We start from the raw sequence: 18,053 nt of genomic DNA, 5'->3' as shown, positions 1-18,053 counted from the left end.
ATCTACACATCTGCTCCCGCTTCGTTATCAGACTTTTGCTCACCTTCCCTGTTTGAGTACTCAGCTGAAATGACTCTTACAGTGTGTTAAATGAACCCACGTGTTTCTTTCTGCTATTTTTTAGGGCTGTAAAGTGTCAATCTATCTGTGCCACCATCCCTCCGGTTGAGACGTGACACAGCATGTCTCAATATAGCAGCCCATTTGAATAGTTTTTTTTTTTGTGTTTTTTTTTTCCTGTGCTAATGTAAATTTCATTTTGTAGTTTTGCACTTTGTTTTTCCCAATAATTGCGTTCTTGTTGTGGAATACTCATATTGGCTATCAGTATAGATTGTACCATCTTTATTTATCATTAGTTTGCATGCCTCGATTAATGCTACTAATTCAGCAGCTTGTTCAGCCAATTCCTGTCAATCATGCTGCGTGCCTTCATCATTAAGGGTGTTAGTGTGGCTGGATTTAAGGTTGTGCATCGCTCAACAGTCAAATGTGGTTCTGATAGCAAGATGGCAATGCAAGATAAATGTCTTGCAGGTGATTTGCAATAGGAGAGCAGACACTGTATGTGGGACCTTTAGGGTGAACTGCTCTCTAGTTGAAAAATAAGCTATTGGTCTTAGCTTATCACCGTATTGTTGTGTAAGTACGGAGGTCATGCAATAGCTTTTACAATCTACCATTTGAATGAATGTTTTATCATTAAATTTGGAAGGCCTAGCGCAGCACTGGAGACCAAATGTTGTTTAATGTCACAGAAGGCCTTTTCTGCCTCTGTACTCCATTAAACAGGTGATGTCATTTTAAGGTTGTTTTCATATATTAATTTTGACAATGGTGCAACAATTTCTGCATAGTTTGGAATCCATGCTGTACAATAATTTGTCAGACCTAAAAATGATTTATGTTTCTTCGTCTGTGGTTTAGGATTTTTTAAGACTATAGCTCTCCTGTCTTCTAATATAGTCTTTCCTCCTATACTTAAATTATGGCCTAGATATTTAACTTGTCTTTTACATCATTGCAATTTATTTTTGTTAACTTTATGTCCCTCTTCTGTTAGATGATGCAGTAAGGTCAATGAATCTTTGCATGTGTCTTCATCTGTAGATGCCAGAAGACATGCGTGTTGTCATAACTTGTGAATAATTAGTTAGACTTTCACAGTAACCTTGCGGTAATCTAGTAAATGTATATATATATTTTTTTTTTTCTCAAATGTGAATGCAAACCAAAATTGACTGTTATTTTCTATTGGTACTGAAAAGAATGCATTAATGCATTAATGCATTAATGTCCACTACTGTAAACACAGTAGCGTCTGGTCTTAATGAATTTAACAATGTGCGTGGGTTTGGTACGCATGCTCTGTATTACTGCAGCTCATCACATTCTTTTTTATCTTCTATTTTTGTGATAAGCTCCAAGGCTGCAGACAACAGCCTTTCCCACGTTTAACGGTGGCTTGTCTTTTATTTTTTATCTAATTTGATTCCTGCAACGCGGCTATTTTTTGTGTATTTAACCAACCATTAAAGCCGTGTTCGGTTATCCCTGTCTCTAAATATAAAATTTTATCAGGATCCTGTTTCTTTTTTTTTTTTTTTTCTCTCTCTCTCTACCTCTCTCTCTCTCTATCCATCTAAGGTATTGCTTTCTGGGACTGATCGAAAACAGGTTTCCTCATGTAACTAATAAGCACTTGTTTCAAATGTCTTTAAATCCATCCAGCCATCCATTGATATCTGCAGTTAGCACAACTGCCTCACGGTTCTAAGGTTTTGGATTTGTATTGTGGGTGCTCCAGGCCTCCCACATTCCAAAACCATCCATATTAAACAATCATAAGCCCGAAAAGACCCGATAGTTATACTGTACTGCTATTTCATTTATTTTGTTATTTTTTAGCACATTTTGTGTTGGAGGAATTCACTTTTATATGTTACTAGGATATTACGTTAGTGGGATCACATGAATTACTACATTTTTTTTTAACAGGCCTGAGATTTGAATGTTAAAGATTCAATAAAGTGAACAGCACAAGCTCGTTAAATCTTAAAGGGGAAAGAAATCCAAGGATTTTCCTTCAAGGAGCAGACTTGCATGACGTCACGGCAGGAAGCAGCTTTGGCCGTGAAGCGAGCGGAATCAAGGTTCCGTGCTCTCTTTTTCTTCCGGACGCTTTTGAGCCACGTGCGGGAAAGCCCAGCGCTGAACCGTCACCGAGCTCAGTGTTTGACTCTGGCTTTCGAATACATTGTGCAACTTTTCATCCGGCCGAATCATTGAAGAGAAGAACCGGGTCACGGCCGCGACTTTTCTTTGCTGACAGCGGATGAACTCGTCTTTTGTGGCGCACGTCGAAGCTTCTCGGCCTAGTTAGCTTCGCTCGCTAGCCGCTAACAAAGAGACGCGCTAGTTTCGCAACACGTCGCAAATTGGAGCTCGCGTGTGAAAGAGTCGTGGTTCCCGTACAAACATGTGCGCGAGAACGACCGCAAAGGACGAGAAGGAACTTTGCGGAACGAAAGAGGAGGACGAGCCACGTCGTCGACTTGTGGACGCCGTTCGCGAGGAGCCTCGTGTTGGTTTTCCAGCAGCAGGTTTGACCTCACTTGTCGCGCTACGAACTGCTTTCCATTGGGTTTATATTTCAATGAACTTTGCCAAACGGAACCTCGTGCAGCGTTGACGGTTTATTAAAAAAATCCAAACCTCCATGGCCTGGTGTGGCAAAAGTGATTGCCCCCTCCCCTCAGCCTAATAAGTGCTCGGGGCATCCTGAGCGGCAGCGACAATTGCAATCAATTTGCAATAACTTGTATTGAGTCAGGACTTTGACTAGGCCACTCCAAAGTCTTCGATTTAGTTTTTCTTCAGCCATTCAGAGGTTAGGTTAGACTTGCTGGTGTGTTTAGCATCATGGTCCTGCTGCAAAAGTTTTTCCGCTTGAGGTCACGAACCTTCTCCTTCAGGTTTGCTGGGAGACAGCAGAACTATTGGTTCCATTCACAGCAAGTCTTGAAGCACTTAGTAGTAGTCATAACATCCCATTTATACAACTACAACGTGCAGTTTGCTAGCCTACAACCCAAAAATGTATCTTCCCTCAAGTTTGTGTTTTGTCTTATTTGGGCTACGTGGTCTCGGCCGCGTGCGCCCACGCAAGGAGCGAGGCAGCGGCGAGCCGGACAGCCGTACCCCGCACCGGCGGCGGGCACACGGAGCGACACGCCAGTCTCGGGGCTGCCCAACGCACCGCAGCCGCGGCCCGTGCGACGGAGACGCTTCAGGGAAAGTTGTTTACGTTCGCGAGCCCGCGAGTTAGTCGCGCCTCTGTTGTTCTCGTCGTCTCCTCGGTGGGATTTCTGGTCGAAGGCGCGAGCGTGTCAACGGGATTGAGGAGCAAGGAGGTTGTAAATATTGTAAACAAATGAGATTTGACCCATCTGTTTGTCTTTTGTCTTGCAGACATCAGTGAAAGTCTTCATCCTGAGCGGCAGCCGTCAGTGTCCACTCGCATCAAAGAGGAAGAGGAGGACGAAGAGGTTCAACACATTAAAGAGGAAGAGCAGGAGGAAATCATCAAGGTTCCATCGACGGGTGTCCTTTTGAAGAGCGAAGATGAAGGTCAAAGTGAGGAGAGCAAAGGGGCGGAGCCTCCAAGCAGCAGCAGCTCAAGTCAACACATGACAACAGAAGGTGATGGAGAAGACCACTGCGGAGGATCGCCGGCAGACGGTGATGATGAGGAGGATGAGGATGAGGATGAGGATGGGGATGATGAACAGTCGGAAGGTGATATGACATGTCACACTGACAACAAACGCTGGAAATGTTCTCAATGCATGAAAAGTTTTGCTTCCAAGAGCTATTTCAAACAGCACATGAACATACACACCGGAGAGAAAACAATTGCCTGCTCATTTTGCGGTCAAAGATTCACTCAGAAAGGACACTTACGGAATCACACAAGAACACACACCGGTGAGAAACCTTTCGCTTGCTCGGTTTGCGGTCAAAGATACTCTCAAAAGGGGAATTTAATCATACACGCGAGAACACACACCGGTGAGAAACCTTTCGCGTGCTCCGTTTGTGGTCAAAGATTCTCTGTGAAGGAAAGCTTGAAATTACACACGAGAAGAAGCCACACTGGTGAGAAACCCTTTTGCTGCTCAGTTTGTAGTCAAAGATTCTCCGTGAGGGAAAGCTTAAAATTACACACAAGAAATCACACTGGTGACAAACCTTTTGCTTGCACGGTTTGTGGTCAAAGATTCTCTCAAAAGGGAAACTTGACAATACACACAAGACGACACACCGGTGAGAAACCTTTTGCCTGTTCGGTTTGTGGCCAAAGATTCTCCGTGAAGGAAAGCTTAAAATTACACACGAGAACCCACACCGGTGAGAAACCCTTTTCCTGCTCAGTGTGCGGTCAACGATTCTCGAAGAAGGACAACGTAAAACTGCACTCGAGAACCCACACTGGTGAGAAGCCTCTTTCCTGCGACGTTTGTGGCCAAAGATTCTCTTACAAGTATCAGGTTAAGACGCACAAGTGTGCCGGTGAGAGCAGCAGCGGCGATCAAGAAGCTTTGAATGCAAATGGCAATGTTAAGAAAAACAAGTAGCTACTATCTTGCTGACTTTTATAAAAATCCACATTCGTGTATGCCGTTGACCAACTTTCGTGTCTTCTTGTTGTCCATATATTTTCAAAAAGGCTCCGGTGCTCAAATACTTTAAAGGGACTACTTACTTGTGAGAAGATGGGCCCCTTATTCCATAGCGCCGGACTCATAAATGTCTGCAGAAAAAAAGCCCTCCAAAACGGACTCGGGTACACCCATTTTGTCTTTTCTTTTCTTTTCTTTTCTTTTCTTTTCTTTTTTGTCCCGCCCACATTTTGGACATGTCAGCCCGTCACAGCCGTTTACATTTTCCACAGAAACGCGTGTGTCGGCGTAAGAGAGGCAATTGGGAGTCGGGTTGATGAAAGGCCTGACAAGTGTGTCATGTCATGGATGAAAGGAAAGGAATAGTTGACAATAGAGAATTCGATTGGATTGTTAATCGGATGCACGTTGAGGAAATTCTGACTATAATTAACTCCGAGTGTCTTTGCAATAATACAGACACCGGCCGGTGGTAAAACATTTTATAGCCATGAGATGGCGCTAGAGTGGAGGTCACTCAAGTGTCACCATGCGGTCTTCGTGATTTGCTCGCTCGATGCTAATTTGCAAACCTATATAAGCTGTAGCCGCTTCTTTCCTATATTTTTGGATTTTGGTAACTGAAGTGATCGAAGCCCACAATCATCTGCGCCCGTGCAATGACGTGTGTGATGGTCGATGAAGCGGTTAGGACCTTTTATCGTACACATGGGAATGACAATGAAATGTTAGCTATTTGATGAAAGATGTGATTTGAATAATGTTGATGAAGTAAGATGCTTTATTAGGGCGATCAGATGAGAGCGTTCCCGTGAGAACCTTTGACTTTAAATGAGGACAAAACGGATGAAGTTGTCCTGAGAGGAACCGTTTATCTCGAAGTGACACCAGGCGAGCTTTTGCTGGAAAGAGGAGACCATCGATGAGGAGTCTCAACCCATTTGGGGGAAGTGCCATCATATGACTTGTCCTTAAAATGACTCCAAATGTTCCCGTAAGCCAGATGAAGGGGGACTTAAAGACCCCCTGGCAAGGCACACCTCTGCTATACAAGTTCAAAGGCTCTTGCTCTCCCAAAGTCGAGCTCTTGAGGCCTCACTGCTTACTCTCGGACCTGTTTTTGTGTAAGACGCAGGATGATTTAGAAAAGGAGCTCAAAATACAAATGGAATATTTGACTGAGAATGAAATAGGAGTTTAGCATTAAGCACAGCACATCTGTGTCAATTCATAATTGGAAGATTTTACGAATGTTCGATCTGCTCAGTCAAATAGTCTTCCCCCCCCCCCCCCCCCCCCCCCCATTGTAATAGAATTTTCTTTCCGTTTCGATTGTACTTTGGATGTCCGCTCTTGGACAGTCTTTGAATGTAACTGAATGTTCTCCTTGAACTGATGTTTTTGGACTGGTTTGGTTTTCATCTCAACGGGCTGGCTTGGAACGCTTCATCTCATTTGTAAGTGAGTAAATGTTTCACACCCAGTTCCTTTCTGTGAGTTTTATTTTCATTTGTATGATTTGTTCCTTTTCGGGAATTGTATTTTTACTTTTATTAATTGTAGCCTTGCCTTTGCTAAATTCTGTTCATTAAAAGATCTTTTTCTGAGCATAGACAAACGTGCCCTTTCTTTGAAGAGTAATGAGTGCAGTGTTGTCGATGTTAACAGACTTAATAACGCAGCCATTGATTATTCGAACTCTATTTTTGAAAGGTTATTTCGGCTCTTCCAGTGGTCTCACCACCTGTGGGAGGGGCCATAGGGCTCAGGTGCATCGTGAGCTGTGCGGTGGCCGAAGGCAGGGACCTGGCGTGTGAGGTCGAGAAGTTCCGGTTAGATATAGTCGGGCTCGCCTGCACACACTGCTTGGGCTCTGGTTGGACTCTCTTCCGCTCTGGAGTTGAAGCCCACGGCGAGACGTGGCGAGCGGGTGTGGGTATACTTATTGCCCCCCCCCCGGCTCCGGGCCTGTATGTTGGGGTTCTCCCCGATGGATGAGAGGGTAGCCTCCCTCCGCCTTTGGGTGGGGGGGACGGGTCCTGACTGTTGTTTGTGCCTATGCACCAAACAGCAGTTCAGAGTGCCCAGCCTTTTTGGAGTCCTTGGAGGGGGTGCTGGAGAGCGCTCCCGCTGGGGACTCCATCGTTCTGCTGGGGGACTTCAATGCTCACGTGGGCAATGACAGTGAGACCTGGAAGGGCGTGATTGGGAGGACCCGAGCGGTGTTCTGTTATTGGACTTCTGTGCTCGTCACAGATTGACCTTAACGGATACCATGTTCAAGAATAAGGGTGCCCACATGTGCTCTTTGCACCAGGACACCCTTGGTCACTGTTGGATGATGAACTTGGTGGTCGTGTCATCTGGCTTGCGGCCGCATGTCTTGGACACCCGGGTGAAGAGAGGGACGGCGCTGTCAACCGATCACCACCTGGTGGTGAGTTGGCTCCGATGGTGGGAAAGATGCCAGTCCGACCTGGGAGGCCCAAACGTATCGTGAGGGTCTGCAGGGACCGTCTGGCAGAATACCCTGTCGGACTGGAGTTTCAACTCCCACCTCCAGCAGAACTTCACCCACGTCTCGGGGGAGGCGAGGGATATTGAGTCCGAGTGGACAGCGTTCCGCGCCTCCATTGCTGAGCCGGCCGACCGGAGCTGTGGCCGTAAGGTGGTCGGTGCCTGTCGTGGCGGCAATCCCCAAACCCGTTGGTGGAGACCAACGGTGAGGGATGCCGTCAAGCTGAAGAAGGAGTTCTATCGGGCCTTTTTGCCCTGTGGGACTCCTGAGGCAGCTGATGGGTACCGACTGGCCAAACGGAATGCAGCTTTGATGGTCGCTGAAGCAACAACTCTGGCATGGGAGGAGTTCGGTGAAGCCATGGAGAAAGACCTCTGGATGGCTTCGAGGAAATTCTGGTCCACCATCCGGCGTCTCAGGAGGTGAAACCAGTGCACCATCAACACTGTGTATAGTGGGGACGGGGCGCTGCTGACCTCGACTCGGGACGTGTGTCTGTGGGGAGAATACTTCAAAGACCTCCTCAATTCCACCGACACGCCTTCCCATGAGGAAGCAGAGTCTGGGTTCCCTGAGGCGGACTCTCCTATCTCTGGGTTTGCTGTCACCGAGGTGGTTAAAAAGCTCCTCGGTGGCAAGGCCCCGGGGGTGGATGAGATTCGCCCAGAGTGCCTAAAGGCTCTGGATGTTGTCGTGCTGTCCTGGTTGTCACGCCTCTGCAACATGGCGTGGACATCGGGAACATGGTGGTGGCCCTTTTTTTTAGAAGGGGGAACGGAGGGTATGTTTCAACTACAGGGGGATCACACTCCTCAGCTGTCTGGAAGTCCTGTGAGGGGTGCTTCGGGAGTATGGGGTACCGAACAACCTATACGACCGGTGTCAGAATTGGGTCCGGATTGCCGGCAGCAAGTCGGACTCGTTTCCGGTGAGGGTTGGACTCCGCCAAGGCTGCCCCTTGTCACCGATTCTGTTCATATCTTTTACGGACAGAATTTCTGGGCGCAGCGGAGGCGTAGAGGGGGTCCGGTTTGGTGGCTGATGTGGTTCTGTTGGCTCCATCAAGCAGTGATCTCCAGAGGCGCACGCAACTTGGTGAATTTCGCCGCCTTCTCCAGGAGCTGCTTCTGGATGGCTGCAGCTTCCAGCGCTACATGAGGCTGACCTGTACCCAGTTTGACGACCCGTTGGCTGGAATCGGTCCAAGGATTTCCCTTCAAACTACTAAACTGCAGGCGCTCCATCTCAGCTGCGGAGCACCTGTCCATCTCTCTCCGGTGAGTGGCAGTTTCCTGTCATTATTAATTATGTCACAATAAATGAATGGGCTTTACGCGATTAGGATTTTTGGGGCCGATCACCGATCGGTGAGTTTGAAAAAAACAAAACGATATCCCATCACCGATCCGATCACAAGATGGAGGAATATCTATTTAAATGACCTGTTCCTTTACTGTATATACTCAAATGAAATGATATTTACAATCAAGAATGGATCTTTGTTCCTCTATTTATGCCAGCGAGGCACCGTGGCAGACAGAACAAATGAATGCTCTTCTATTCGATGGCAGGAAGTCAATACAGTCACTCATGTCTCCACTTTTTGTGACATTTCTGTTTGTTGGTGTGGCGTGAGATTTTTCAATTGTCAAATATGTTCCTTGGCTACCCTAAAGGTTGGAAATGGCTGCTCTGGTCAGGTCGCGCTTTCTAACCAGTCAGGTCAAACCAACATGACAACATGACAGGAATAACCGGTGCTAACTTACTATAATTAACTGAACACCGGTGACAACCAACACACATTTCCCCCATTTTGTCCTTATAATACAATAATAATAACATATATATATATATAATATCATATCATATACTCCATTCTTGTTGTCGTCGCCACGGCAACGAGTGTATCCGGTCGCATTTGAGCTGACAAGACGAAGCCCGATGATCGTAAAAAACGGGGATGCGGCGGTACAAGATTTGATTGCGGTCGCCAAAGAGCCAATTTGTCTTGTCGTCTGATCCGGGGCATTATGTGTTGTCTGTTCCACACCGCCGACATTTTTAATAAATAACTTCGTTGGTCATCAGATATTTACTGTACTATGTCAAAAGACACGCGACAAGGCTAAAAATAAACTCGCCTTTGGATTCAAAAATGTCCTGTGCACACGGCGACACAGAGTTGTCTTTCGCGGAGCCCAATTGTGACATTTCGGCCGATCGGCATAAAATGCTAAATACAAATGGGTGTGAAGTCTATACATTAATATTCACTAGATCAACTGAGTCACACGCTGCAGGTTTACTTACAGTGCTAATAAATGTCTCAAATCCTGGCACAGATCGACAACGATGGATTTATTAGTTGGATATGCCATAGATTGCGTCCTTACTCCTGGACTTTGACTTATGTTTAATCACCGCCTTTTCCAGGAACTCAAATACAGCAAGTAACTATTTGTTTAATTTGAAAACATGCACGCAAGACGCCCCGCGAACGCCCGCTGGGAACTATTGCTCGGACACGGGTGACGTTTGAGAGTTACTGCTAACCTGCGGATTCTCATTGGAAGTTTCTTGAACTGAAGATAAATGTTTGATGTTTGATGTTTGATGAACTCTGCAGAAATCGTCCAAATGTAGGCCTTGAGGTCTGTGTCATTGTTTCAGCTTGCAGGTTTGGCTTCAAATCAAGGCGACTTTGAGAACTGTTCGCCTTGATTTGAAGCCAAACGGTACGAAAGGTTGGATTGAACAATAAGCAGTTGACCTGCCAAGACTAAAGTTGAAGCAATCATTCTATCCGCTTGATCTATGAGTAAGTTGGGAGTATTTTCTATTAATATGTGCTTTTTACACCATTGTTATGGCTAAATTGCAGACTGAAATTCAAGTCAATGAGCATCGTCTTCAGTTTCTCCCATTTCTGAGACAACACTTCCTGGGTATTTAACCTTTGACCCCTGCCTCCCCTTTGGTTTTTGGTTCTTCACGCTGAGGGTTAGCATCCCTTCTCCCCTTTTCCTTTGTTCGAATCACGCGGTTCAGGCCAACGCGAAGAAGACTCCGCTTCAGAGCCTCGACTCGGTCGCCGCCAGGCGATCAGACAAGTTGCCGACAAAAGCTTCCAGCCGAGCGCGAGCTCTCCGAGTGACCCACGACTCGACGAAAAAGGCAGGAAGAGGTCGCGACCTATTCGCGCTCAATTTTAGTCCAGCAACACACAATGTCCTATCTTCCCTTTTCATTTACCATGAGCGTTCTTTTCTTTTTGTCGTAGGGTCCGCCTGTATGTTACCCCGTAGTTTCCCCTCCTAGATTGAATGAAATCCTCGGTAAAAGGGGCTTCTGCAAACTACATTTCATCAAGATATGTTCTTGCGGCACATCTGCCTCACGGTTCTGAGGACTCCACTCGTGTTCCACTCCGGCCTCGCCTGTGTGGAGTTTGCAAGTTGTCCCCGCGCCTGGGTGGGATTGCTCTGCTTCCTCGGATTTCCTCCCACAGCCCCAAAACACGCGTGCTTGGTTGATTGAAGACTCTAAATTGCCCGTAGGTGTGAATGTGAGTGCCAATGGTTGTTTGTTTCCATATGGCAGGCGACCGGCACGCCCGAGACCCTTGTGTTGAGATATGGGCCAACACATACAAAACCAATACTTGGCCTATTTTTTAAGAATCATAATCAATCTGAACACACAGAGGCAACAAATGCTTCCTCAATTGAAGTACATGTACAATTCAAAACCTCAGAACTAATGTTCAAAGTACGCAAGCATTTACTTTGCCATAGTATTTCAAAGCTGGTTAAAAATGAAGACTTATGGTCTGAGGGGAAGCGCTATTCCCAAAGAGGACCGACATAAAACGGACGCGTCTCTGTTGGAGCTGTTACTTTACGGAACGACTACGACGGTTACCTGAAAATGTGTGCTTCGCTTCAAGTTTTAAAAGTATCTTTTAAACCAAAGTACTGCAAAAATATATGAGGCAGGTATAACCAAATGAAATTGCATCGTGCGAGTTCCGGGACATCCGAGGTAAAATGCGTTCTTTTTAATTGAATTTGACTCTGTAAAAAGTTGAAATGTGTGTTGGTGCTTTGCAGGCTTTTTTTTTTTTTGGTCTTGTAAAGCTCGGCGCAGGCATAATAAGCCACGGCTTCGCCTAACGCCTTTTCGCTTGGCTTCATCCTTTGTTGGTTTTCTGCAATGATTCTGTGAATGAAAGCTCATCGAATAAACCTCACCTAACGTTTACATTGAAACCTTCTTGATCACCTCCATTCTTGTGTGTCTTAGCCCCATCCTTACAAGAGACTCTTGGACAGCAAGTGGCGCAGGCAAAGGGTTTCTGACCAGTGTGGGTTCTTGAGTGTCTTTTCAAGAACCTTTGACCACAAACCGAACAGGCAAAAGGTGTGGGCTCGTGTGTGTACTTTCCCTTGTGCGTGACTCGTCGAGCGCAATCTGAGCAGGCGAAAGGTTTCTCCCCGGTGTGGGTTCTTACATGACTTCTCAACTGTTCCTTGCTCGAGAATCTTTTACTACAATCTGAACAGGCGAAATGCTTCTCACCAGTGCGCATTCTCACATGTCCAATTTCAAATGTCTCTCATAAGGAAAGGTTTGCCCACACTGAGAACATTTCCATTGTTTGACGGTAGCGTGACACGTCATTTCTCCATCATCTTCCGTTTCAGGAGAGTGTGACGTCATGTCGTCACTATCTGATCGTGGCGCTAAGAGGCCGTCTGCTTGGGATCCTCCACAGGGGTCTTCTCCGTCACCTTCTGTTCTCATGTGTCGACTTGAGCTGCTGCTGCTCGGAGGCTCCGCCCCTCTGTTGTGTTCTCCTCACGTTGAACTTCATCTCCACTCTTCAAAAGGACGCCAGTCGATGAAAACAAGGTAATAGCCTCCACCTCCTCTTCTTGTTTGATGCGGTGGACCTCTTCGTCCTTCAGTTCCTCTTTGATGTGACAGGACTCAGAACAAAGATATTCACTAATGCCTGCAAGACACCAAAGGACAAACACACATGGCACGGGGAAGGCAATTCTCATGTTGAGACTTCAATGTTGTGTATCATGGTTATTTGTATGTACAATTTATTGGCAGAAGATTTATTGGCAAGTCAACAACAGCAAATGTGAAAAAGTTGAAAAAAAGGTCATACAAATTAGTATCAACAAAGGTATCGAATGCCATTCACAATTTCGCCTATCAATGGATTTATTGTTGAGCTTATCCTTGGCTACTCACGGAAAGACAAAGAGAATATATTGAATATTTATTGCTTTGTAGCATCTCTGAAATTGAAACCAGTTCTCCACTCAACCAAAGTTCGAAAACTTCAAGGTTAAGTCATTCAAAATGGAAGCAAGAGTTGAACGTAGGCCCCCAGGCCCCCCATCGGCATGCGCAGCTGGCTCTTACCGTGGTGGAGTTTGCCATTCCCAGCATGTCTCTTTCAACGGTACATAAAAGCTTGTGGCATTGGAGCCAAAACGTTATCAGCATGTGCGCTACGTTTGATTGGTCAGCTGCTTATTTAGAAACAATGAGTTTTTATAAATATCAATACTCCACGTTGTAGTGTAGAGCAGTGACTCCCAACTCCCGGTCCGCGGACCAGTACCGGTCCGTGAGGCATTTCTTACTGGCCCGCATAGAAAGAATGACCAATTCATATAATTTCCGTTGTATTGCGTTTCGCGCTTTATTTTGAAAATGGACATCTTCTCCGGCGCAACAGCTGTGCGTCCCATTGGGCAAGTGTGCACAGAACGCTGCAGCGGTTCCGTTTCTGCTCCCAGTGCAAAGATCCAATCATTTCATGAACTGATTCACTTCCTTACGTTCGCTGAAAAGATTCATTCTTTGGAACGAAACATTTGCGAACGAAGCACCGCTACGCTGCACGTCGGTCATGTGATAAGTTATTCAAAATAAGGCCGTACGACCTCAAAGAAAAAGAAAGCTTCTTTTAATAGAAAACACAAGTCCTACTTAAAATATAGGTTCATCTCAACAAGTGAGTCTCACGCAGCGAGTCCGCTCTGCATAATACCGTATGTGACGACAAGCTAGCCGAGGACGCGTGAGGGGGCGCAGACTCCGTTTTTAGTATGGCCAGATCACAAGAACCTTGAGTATATTAAATCTGCGAAAAGACAAAATGTGAGGCAAGCCAGATGGGCTCTGTTCTTCACTAGATTTAATTTCCCGTTATCCTACCGACCTGGTTCTAAAAATGGTAAGCCAGATGCCTTGTCCCGTATTTTCCGCGAAGAGCATTCTTTGTCCGACCCTAAGACTATTTTGCCCAAGTCATGTTTCATTTCTGCTTTTGTTTGGGACGTCGAAACTGCGGTTAAAGAGGCTCTGAAAACACTCTTAGCCCTGAAGATTGCCCTGAGAACAGGCTTTATGTGGTTCCGACCTTAAGGGGAAGGGTCATCCACTGGGCTCACACGAACCGTACTGGATGTCACCCAGGCATTGCCGAAACGCAATCAGTGGTCGAACAGCGCTTTTGGTGGCCTAATGTTAGGAGGGAGCTTATCGATGACGTCAATGCTTGCCAGGTATGCGCTGCTAACAAGCCCTCTCGTCAACGTCCTTGCGTGCTCCGATGTCTCGCTTCACAGGAGCCACAATCCTGGTCTCAGAAACTGGTTTGGGTCGAGTTCTCTCACAATTCTCTCCCCTCTGCATCCACCGGTCTATCGCCTTTTCACGTTGTGCATGGTTACCAACCATCTCTGTTTCCTGCCATAGCCCCAGAGTCCACAGTTCCAGCGGCATTGACCGTGGTGAGACGCTGCAGGAGGACCTGGGAGCGAGCCCGCCAGATGCTGCTGCGCCAGTGACGGTCCTACAAAGCCGCTGCTGACCGTCGGAGGACACCGGCCCCCGAACTACAAAGTGGGTCAGCGAGTTTGGCTCTTGACCAAACATATTCCACTCCGGGTGGAGTCCAAGAAGCTCGCTCCCAGGTTCATTGGGCCCTTCCCCATCACAAAGATCATCAACCCTGTCACGGTGAAGCTTAGGCTCCCAACGTCGATGCGGGTCCACCCTGCTTTTCACGTCAGCCTGCTCAAGCCAGCCCGGGAGTCCCCTCTGGTCCCGCCTTCCAGGCCCCCTCCTCCCCCCCGGTTTCTGGATGGGGCCCTGTCTTCTCTGTGAAGCGGCTGTTGTCGTCTCGTCGGCGGGGGAGGGGGTTTTAATATCTGGTGGACTGGGAGGGTTACGGGCCTGAGGAACGTTCATGGGTGGCACGTCTGCGTTTATCATGGATGACTCGCTCATTCGGGACTTCCACATTGCGCATCCAGGGGCCGTCTGGGGCCGGCCGTTAAGGGGGGGGGGGTACTGTCATGGGTGTGTGTTTGGGTTTTTGTCTTCCCCCTGTTTCACACACACCTGCTCCTGTGAGGATCTTCACCACCTGTGCCTCGTTCACCCTAATGACCCCTTGCATTGAACCTCGTGTCTCGTTCCCTCTCGTCGCCAGTTGGTTGTACCTTGTCGTCGCGTTCCGGCATTCCTTGTTTCCACGTCACAGACTCACAGTAAGACTCGACCCTGTTCCGATGATAGACTTTGCCTCGTGTTTTTGGATACCGTTGCCTCTCTTGGATTGCCTGCCTGTGTACCGACCTATGCCCGTCTATTAAACCTCTCTTTTTGGAAACTGTCCATTTGTTTTGGAGTCGTGCATTTTTGGGTCCTATCCTCTGTTCCGTTCATGTTCACCAGCTTTCGTCTATTGTAGTATTTGTCTGGCACCGTCTACCCAAACGTGGAGATTTCAGCTCACTTCTAACTTGAGAAAACACCGTGCAGTAAATTGCAGAGTTTTGACTGTGCATACACACACATTCAGACAGCAAGATAAGAATTTGCACATTCAGATTTTATTTTGTAATTTTTGTTTTTTTGAATTGATGTTCATGCTGTGGTTTAAAAAAAAAAAAAAAAAAAAGTTACTATTTACTCCGTACTTGAGTAATAATTTCTCTGTATTTTTGACCCTTAAGTAATTTTTTGGAGGATGACTTTTTACTTTTACTCGAGTCACGTTATTGTCAAGTAATAGTACTCCTCCTTGAGTAGAATATTTGGCTACTCTCACCCCCTCCGGAGCGGACATCCTCTATTGCTACTCTTCCGTTTAAGCGACATTTTTGCTCATCAGATCAGCCAGTGTCGTATTTGTTGCACTTGTCTTTTGTATTTTCGCGTTGAGGTGCTGCGGGTCGTGGCCCTGGTCGCGGTCCCGGCGGAACCGCGAAGCACACGTAACATCGGTGACGAGAGCTGATCCGCCAGTACATCTTGTATTGATTAGCAAACGTAACGACAATTATCGAATTAGTTTACGGATGTTAATGTTAAATGTATTAAGCGACAGAGCGATGTTAAGGATGATTTCACAACACAACAAACTTCAAATTCAGAAATAGCCAATAAAATATTGTAGATCATATTTTCCTGGAGGATGCATTTGGGATTAGCCTTTGAAGTTGGTAATAGTGAAAAATGAAGTGAAACAGGCAAAGATTTGAGCCAATTCTTTTCCAGAATGAGAGTGCTTAAAGAGGAGGATGCTATTCATGTGGCACAGCTCGAAGCAGGTGCCGATGGGCCTGGCTCCAGTTGGAGGGCAGAACAAAAAAGCAAAAGAAATGAGGCAATTTTAATTTTAAATTTGGACATCAACATGTTACTTGAGCGGTGTAAATAAGTTTTTCTGCGTGAAGAATTTTACTTATTTATTTATTGTCGGTTCACCTTCAAAAAAGCCAATGACCCTAAGCACACAGCTAAAATACCGAAGGAGTGGCTTCAGAACAACTCTGTGACTGTTTTTGAATGGCCCAGCCAGAGCCCTGACATAAACCCAATTGAGCATCTCTGGAAAGACCTGAAAATGGCAGCCCACCAACGTTCACCATCCAACCTGACAGAACTGGAGAGGATATGGAAAGAGGAACGGCAGACGATCCCCAAATCCTGGTGTGTGGCATCATTCCCAAAAAGACTCATGGCTGTATTCGCTCAAAAGGGGGCTTCAACTAAATACCGAGCAAAGGGTCTCAATACTTACGGCTGGCTGTGTGATATTTCAGTTTTTCTTTCAATATGGGCTGCTGTGTGTACATTCATGAGGAAAAACAATAACTTAAATGGGTTTAGCAAATGCGGCACGGTGGACGACCGGTTAGAGCGTCAGCCTCACAGTTCTGAGGACCCGGGTTCAATCCCCGGCCCCGCCTGTGTGGAGTTTGCATGTTCTCCCCGTGCCTGCGTGGCTTTTCTCCGGGTACTCCGCTTTCCTCCCACATCCCAAAAACATGCATTCATTGGACACTCTAAATTGCCCGTAGGCGTGACTGTGACTGTGAGTGCGAATGTTTGGATGTGCCCTGCGATTGGCTGGCAACCAGTTCAGGGTGTACCCCGCCTACTGCCCGATGACAGCTGGGATAGGCTCCAGCACGCCCGCGACCCGCGTGAGGAGAAGCGCGACGGAAAATGGATGGATGGATGGGTTTTAGGAAATGGTTGCAATATAAAAAAAAAAAAGAGTGAAAAATGTAAGGGGGTCTGAATACTTTCCGTACCCACTGTACCTGTCATCTTCCGGTTCGTGCTTGGGAGGGCTTTGGTTATGCGGTTCAAAAACCTGAAAGGAAATTCATCAATTCATCAGCAATTTGGAACAGTTTCCATGATTGCTCTGTTATCCGACACATTATATATTAACGGTGAAAGCTTGTCAGTGTTCCTAATCGTACTACTAAACTTAAAAAAAAAAAATATATATATATATATATATATATATATAACAAGCTTTTTTCTCTAAAATACTTCACACAACATACTGGTAGGTTTATGCTAAAAATCAAAAATCAAAGTATTAAAAGAAACAATTGCTGTACCATCATGGCCGGCCTCACCACTGTCTTCTACACTTTGCCCTCCATCCTAGCAGAGACTCTTCTGTCACATAGCACACCTGCCACCTTCCTCCACCCGTTCCAACCCGCTTGGACCCGTTTCTTCACTCCCCATTGCTCTGGACGGTCGACCCCAAGTATCTCAAGTCCTCCACCCTTGCCATCTCTTCTCCCTGTAGCCTCACTCTCCCCCCACCACCCCTCTCATTCATGCACATAGATTCTGTCTTACTGCGGCCAATCTTCATTCCTCCGCTTTCCAGTGCATGCCTCCGTCTTTCGAACTGTTCCTCCGCCCGCTCCCTGCTTTCACTGCAGATCACAATGACATCTGCGAACATCACGGTCCACGGGGAGGTGCAAAGTTTGAAGTCGGATGCCCTTCCTGACACAACCCTCTGCATTTATCCGGGCTTGGGACCAGTCTACAGGTTGCACTGGCTTGTGCCCCCCATAGGGCTGCGTGATGAAATATCCCATAATGACAAAGTAAAAACATCTCCCATTCTTCTCTGCAGGTCCTCTCAATTTCAGTCAGATTGGATGGGCAGCGTCGGTGGACAGACATTTTTCGTTTTTTCTCGAGATGTTCGATTGGAGTCCGGGCTCTGGCTGGGCCACTCTACGACATTGGCAGGCCGCTCCTTTGTTATCTTGGCTCATTGTCGTGTTGGAAGGTAAATTGACGTCCTAGTCTGAGTTCCAGAGCACTGGAGCAAGTTCTCTTGAAGAATTTCTCTATATTCGGCAGCTGCCATCTTACCCTCTATGCGGACGAGTTGCCCAGTTCCTGCAGCAGAAAAAACAGCCCCAAAGCACAGAGAATGGAGAGATGGAAGTTTGATTCTCATTTATACATTGTGTCTATTAAATGAACTG

The 18,053-nt window shown here is 46.5% G+C and overlaps 1 protein-coding gene and 1 long non-coding RNA gene across 2 annotated transcripts; both read left to right on the top strand.

Moving 5' to 3' along the window:
- Positions 1 to 2,160: 2,160 nt before the first annotated feature.
- Positions 2,161 to 6,290, top strand: LOC133474071 (oocyte zinc finger protein XlCOF20-like). Its single transcript, XM_061765425.1, has 2 exons — positions 2,161 to 2,603; positions 3,472 to 6,290. The coding sequence occupies exons 1-2, from the start codon at positions 2,480 to 2,482 to the stop codon at positions 4,635 to 4,637; spliced, it is 1,290 nt and encodes a 429-aa protein (XP_061621409.1). The 5' UTR covers positions 2,161 to 2,479; the 3' UTR covers positions 4,638 to 6,290.
- Positions 6,291 to 11,708: 5,418 nt separating this feature from the next.
- Positions 11,709 to 14,905, top strand: LOC133474072 (uncharacterized). Its single transcript, XR_009787343.1, has 2 exons — positions 11,709 to 12,114; positions 13,987 to 14,905. It is a non-coding gene; the product is annotated as an uncharacterized LOC133474072 (long non-coding RNA).
- Positions 14,906 to 18,053: the final 3,148 nt, after the last annotated feature.

This window comes from Phyllopteryx taeniolatus, unplaced genomic scaffold (assembly GCF_024500385.1).
Source record: "Phyllopteryx taeniolatus isolate TA_2022b unplaced genomic scaffold, UOR_Ptae_1.2 contig_94, whole genome shotgun sequence".
Taxonomy (NCBI): domain Eukaryota; kingdom Metazoa; phylum Chordata; class Actinopteri; order Syngnathiformes; family Syngnathidae; genus Phyllopteryx; species Phyllopteryx taeniolatus.
Note: the sequence above shows the minus strand (reverse complement) of the source record. Positions and strands in the feature narration are given on the sequence as shown.

What these genes read in the sequence shown, in the direction of transcription:
- LOC133474071 (XM_061765425.1), top strand. Translation starts at nt 2,480, where the DNA reads ATGTGCGCGAGAACGACCGCAAAGGACGAGAAGGAACTTTGCGGAACG. An exon ending in TGTTGGTTTTCCAGCAGCAG is followed by an intron (nt 2,604 to 3,471) that starts GTTTGACCTCAC and finishes TTTGTCTTGCAG; the next exon opens with ACATCAGTGAAAGTCTTCAT.